The sequence below is a fragment of the Macrobrachium nipponense genome, chromosome 18 (genome assembly GCF_015104395.2).
Source record: "Macrobrachium nipponense isolate FS-2020 chromosome 18, ASM1510439v2, whole genome shotgun sequence".
Classification (NCBI taxonomy): Eukaryota; Metazoa; Arthropoda; class Malacostraca; order Decapoda; family Palaemonidae; genus Macrobrachium; species Macrobrachium nipponense.
Window position 1 is genome coordinate 73,763,555 of NC_087211.1, and position 5,887 is coordinate 73,769,441.

General features: G+C 39.9%; 1 protein-coding gene across 1 annotated transcript in view; it reads right to left on the bottom strand.

Moving 5' to 3' along the window:
* Positions 1-2,051: 2,051 nt before the first annotated feature.
* LOC135197178 (protein Rae1-like) overlaps positions 2,052-5,887 on the bottom strand; it is a gene marked incomplete in the record, with an annotated part of 173,880 nt that continues 170,044 nt past the window's right edge. Inside the window, 1 exon segment of the mRNA XM_064224168.1 lies at positions 2,052-2,585. Coding sequence (XP_064080238.1) covers positions 2,502-2,585 — 84 coding nt within the window.

Consider the following 5,887-nt stretch of genomic DNA (forward strand, 5'->3'; position numbering starts at 1 on the left):
ATCAAATTCCCCTTGACACTGGCTAAATCAAAGATAGCCAAAGTGGGACTTTGTATTGTGTGTGTGTCTTATGAACCTAAGAGTATAAACATGTGTTTTCTTCTGAGCGGAGATCCCTCAGCAAGGGAAAGTACTGTGAAAAGGGAAGAGGTTATATTTGGTAATCTCAAGATGGTGTGCGACACATTATTATGAACATGCAAGTAGAAGGCATCACTAAACCAAAGGTTCTTCATAGTGTTCGTTCTGTCAGTGGCATTGCTTTCTGCTTTTTCACCCATTTCCTTTTGGTCTTGATTCATGCAGCTGAGATTGCTGACTAGTTCATAAAAAGAAATGTTGTACAATTAAACAGCACAAAATTTGAGGTTTCAAGAACTGTGCTTTTTTTTATGTAGCTTTGATATTGGTAGTACTTCAAAAAAAATTAAAAGGAATTTCTAAAAAATGCATGATCACAAAATGTTGATTTTCATAGCTGGAATGACCTAGTAAGTGAAAAGTTGCAGATACAGTGTAATGAGACTGGCAAACACAATAAACAGCATGAATGTGAGACAGGAAACAGTAGAGTAGCAATTAGAGAAGTGCAGATGTAAAGATGGCAGGATGTCAACTAGCGCGATGGCCAAGATGATCATGGAGAAAGGCTATTTTAGATTTCTGTTCATAAAGTACACAGACCAGAAGAGTGGAATACCTTTATCAAAGGTCTGACAAATAATATCCATTACAAACTTACTAATATAAGGTATCTGCAAAAGCTAGTCCAGTCACTGAAGCTGGATAACTAGCATTAAGCAAATGATGGGGTGGAGGGTCCACCACTCATTCAGCTGTCAGGGTCACAAACGACTTTCTTGCAGATTCACTGAGAAAACTGAGAACTTGGATTCTCAGTTTGGGAAAACCGGTTCAGAAGATAGCAATATTATTGCAACTAGACCTGAGGTGGTAATGTTCTACCAGCACTTCCCCCAAAAGCTTACTAAGAGACAGAGAGAGTTCAATCTACCAACTCTGCCTCCTGCTTGGAAGACTGAGATGAAGAGTGCCTAGAATAGAGTCCCTGACACCAAGTCATGGTCTGAGGGCATCGAAGGAGATTGAGCACCAACTTTTCTATTTTTGGGCCTAGAACTAGCCAAGTAGGCCAATCTAGATAAGTAAAATTTCATGCAACCATCCAGTGCTGGTTGGAACTGGATAATGCATGGTCATATAACGGTCCAAGAACTGATTGCAGGAATGTTCTGGGCTGACTATGAAGCACCAAGATGGCTGATAGTCCAAGGAAGTGTGGATTTATTCTTTCTCACCTCTGGAGAGGTACTGACACTACAGAACTATAACTGGTTCACTTAAGGTAGATTCTTGAGTGAGCCCTATGCCTACGGGACGTTAGTTTGGCGGCCGCTGATTGGTTGTGAGCTGCCTACCTCCCGGTACCAGCCAATCAGCGGCCACCAAACAAACGTCTCGTAAGAATAAGGCTCATCCGAGAATTTACCTTAAGTGAATCAGTTATAGTTGGAGTGGGTCCTCCTCTACTAAAAACATCAAGTGGGAAATCAGCCACAAGCAACCTCAGGAACTGACTCCTCCATTCAAAAGGCAGTAAACACCTCCCATGAACAGCATCTTCTTCAACCCATTCTTCTTCCACTGGGCAGGTGACCAAATTTTCTCAAAAGGTCAGGAATAAGCATTTGTACCACAATCACAGACAACACCAAAATGAAAGCCAAGGTCTTCAACAAGAAGTCAGAAAATCTGAATGGGGAAAATAAAGCACTTCAACAACAACACAGTATAGTCCAGCAGCAGCCAAAGGGTCTGTACAGTAAACAGTTAAGTAAGTGGGTAGCTTCTTTAACCCTTTGCTTGCTTGCTGCCCGTAATATACCTTGTAACTAAGTCTTTAAGACCAGACCAACTTTCGCTGAAAATATATCCATATAAAATACAAATTTTTGTATCTTCATGGGAACAACTTAAGATTAATATGACTTTCTTAACATAGCTATGTGGTGGTTCAAAATATGAAAAGATTTCTATAAAACATTTATTATGTTTAAGTATTAAATTACATTTTGAAAATAATATTTCATAATACAGCTTCCTCTATCAATAAAACAAGTTTAATGATCACAATCATACAGAGATCTTGCTTATAAAAATCTCCAACTGATTTGGTTAACAGGTTGTGTTAGCAGCAACCATCTCACAAAATGCTGCAAAAGATATGAACAATATAACAGTTACTCCATACCGAAAATTCAATTAAACTTACAAAATCTTGTACAACATGCAGAGGATATCCAACATCTGGAAAAGGAGAAATCTTTTGATCAAATACAGACCAAACATGTGTTGAACTTCTATTGAAAAAATGTTGAACTTCTATTGAAAAAACTTCTAAAAAATGCTGGAAATAGAGCACTTGAAATGCAATGTTACAACAATACAAATGTCCAATTTTTTCATGGTGTTCACATGGTCTACCGGCTCCGAGGCTTCAACTCTTCGTAGCAAGACCGCAGAAAGATATAATTCTTCTTCTGTGGGTTGAAGAATTCGTGGCCCTGAAAGAAATATAATTCATTTCATTATCATTATTGTTATCAATGATCCACATCATGAGAAATGCAAAAACAGTTTGTGAGCTACAGTATTTTCTCTGACCAATTTCCACCAAAGTTGTCTGTTATACTTTTCAATACAATACAAAAGACAAATTTCAACCAATATAACTCTTCACTATCTTTTTTAGTTTGAAATTACAAACTCTTTAGGCTGGCTTGAAGAGCCTATAACTGAATGAAAAATATTTAGTAGCAAAAAATTATGCATTGCAAATGCTGAAGATTCCCGCTAAATTTCCTTTAAAAGATTTCTGTTCATGAAGTAGATATTCGTTTGTTGATAACTGAACAATCCCATATGACACACTAAGCTTACCTTGATAACTGAACAATCACATATGACACATCTTACCATGAAAGTGCTGAATTGAGAGATCTACAACATATAACCATAGCTCATTTAAATGTCATCACATACATGTTAAAAATACAAATTATAGCTCTGGAGAACATTTAAACACTGAAACATTAAAACAAGACAAAGGTGATATAGACCTGTCAAAAAAGAGCTAGCGTAACATAAACGGACAGTTACTGAGACATGGGAAGGTTTGCTTGTTTTACACAATATCACGACTTTATTTGTAAAATGCACAATCTCAAATGGGACAGGCCACATAAGCTTATAGATTTTTTTGGGCAGCACTAAATGTTAACTATGTAATGATGTCATAAAACTACCTACTATTTAGTAGGTTCCTTTTATTCGCAGAGTGGATGACATATGATATTGATAAAAACATAATGGAAGTTCTATTTTACCATTGCTAAAATATTGTCCTACTGTTTCAATATCTACAGCCTTCTAGGATCTTTATACTATAGAGAAAACTGCTTGATGGAGATGGTTGTTCCTTTTTCACAGAAATGGTAATTGTTTTTTTTTACTATTATCTTCATTGATATTTTAATGTTTGGAGTTCCTCTCCTACCTTTTGCTCATTTACTACCTCAATTTCCATCTGGTCTTTGTCTACAAATATGAAGTTTTCATAGTAAAACTAATATTGTAATATTTACCTGAACACCTGAATTAGCCCTGGTCACTGACCAGGCCGAACTATATCCTCACCAACTTACCCACTAAGTGGGTAATTTTAACTGTCAGCGTTACCAACGCTGCTGCAAATACCGGCCACCAAAGGCTGGTCCCCTCAATTGAATCATTCACTATCAAATTGAAGTGGGGAGGAGGGTGGGAATCATTCAAGTGTTCAGGTAAGTATTACAATATTAGTTTTACTATGAAAACTTCATATTGCAATACACTCCCTGAACACTTGAATTAGCCCGATTAACAACATTTAATGGAGGTGGGATCAATCTAATTCAGCCTCACCTGTCTACGGAGCATACGCAGGTAACTCATAATCAACCTACCATGTATAAATGTATGTATCCTCACCTAATTATCTAACTCAGTAGGTGAGTTTATTTGCAAAGAAAGTACCTCAACGTCAGTGTTGAGTCTAAGGTACCTTCTGAGTCCGAAGTACCTTCCATGTGATAATATATATTTCTTATTCATGGAGGTAAAAACAATTCTCCTCATCTGGTCATCCAACTCACTATGTGAAGATGCTTGCAGAGGAAGTACCTTACCGTCAGTGTCGAGTCCAAGGTACCGCCTGAGTCTGAAGAACCTCCCATGTGGTATTCTATACCTCTCATGTATGGAGGGGAAACGATGAACCTCCCATGTGGCTATCTAGCCTCTCATGTATGGAGGGGAAACGGTGAACCTCCCATGTGGCTGTCTAGCCTCTCATGTATGGAGGAACCTCCCACGTGGCTATCTAGCCTTTCACGTATGGAGGTGAAGTTGAGTCTGCAGGACCTGGCTGCTACTCCCTGGCGCAGATGACTTGTGCTGATGAAGTTGTAGTTATTCCAACATGACCATTGGGATCTACCTAACTTAAAGGGCCTAAAGGAACAATACACTCAGTCTAAGCTTGATCAACAGAAACACTTGAGTTCATTTAGACTATCACTGACTACCTAAACTTCTAACATCCTAACGATAACAAGCTGGCTACAAAACTAAGTTACTGCAACGACAAGACCCAGAGAGTAACCTTTCTCTGAAGAAACTGAAAAAACCCAAGGTTGAGCATTGTGAAAAATCCACACCGACTCTCAAATAACTGCCTACACGATCGCAGACACCGAATAATTCCTCGCGAAAGCCAAAGGGTATCCATCTACAATACATTGCGCCCTTGAACACGAAGCTCCAAATAGAAAGCTCCGAAAGCGATGAAGAACCAGTCGCAAGAAGAAACTGGCTGCACTTTGGAAAAAGGAACTAGGTGGGCACCTAGGGGAAACCAAATAAGATTCTCGGACGCGGTAAAAGTTCCTCAGTACGTGACAAAGAAAACTTTGAGCTCGAACTGGACACAGTATGACGACGACAACAACGAAATGAAGCTGACCATCGAGAAGACAACTTGTTTCTAAAAGACCGTTGCCGAGTGCAAGAGGCGCTCCCAACAGAACCCTCTTATGGATGTCCGAAAGTGCTGAGGCAGATGATTTAACAAGAAGTTGGCCTCCTCTTCTTGACAAGAACATAGTACAGCCAGCCGAAAGTTAGTCTGTTATGAAAACCCCATCGAAACCTAAGTGAAGAGGTTGTCAAACATTCCAGGTTCTGAGAAACACCCCTCAACTCACAACATCCACATAAGACTATGATAAATTCCTGAACAAGTCGAACTCGACTGCGCAATCCCGCAACACCCCTCCCAAGCACGATGACGTAACACTTGCCCGACCGCTGTCCACCCCCTCACAAGAGCCAATCACCTCCAGTTCAGCAATTCATGTAAGAACTAAATACTATGACATAACCCTGAGTTAATCTCGCTCAACTGCGCCAGCCCTCACTACCCAGTGACGTTAACATTGCCCCTGAGCCGAATATACATTGGCAAAGCACGACCACCTCTACGAGTAAACAAAACACTTTTGCGCCAAACGTACACTAACCAAGACGAAGACAACCTTGAGCCAGTCTCTCTCGTCTGCGAAAACCCTGCACCAGCCAGTGACTATGACATGACACCTGGCCGACTACAATGGCGAGCAACTCGCCCAAAAGCGAAGAGGTCGCAAAACGCGATCCAACTAATGCCAGTTACACCAATAGTTAAATAGGACGGAAGTCTGGAGCTGAAGCTACTTTGATCAAGTGAGGGGAGGAAGTACTCCCTGAAACCCAGGAATTGAACACCTTG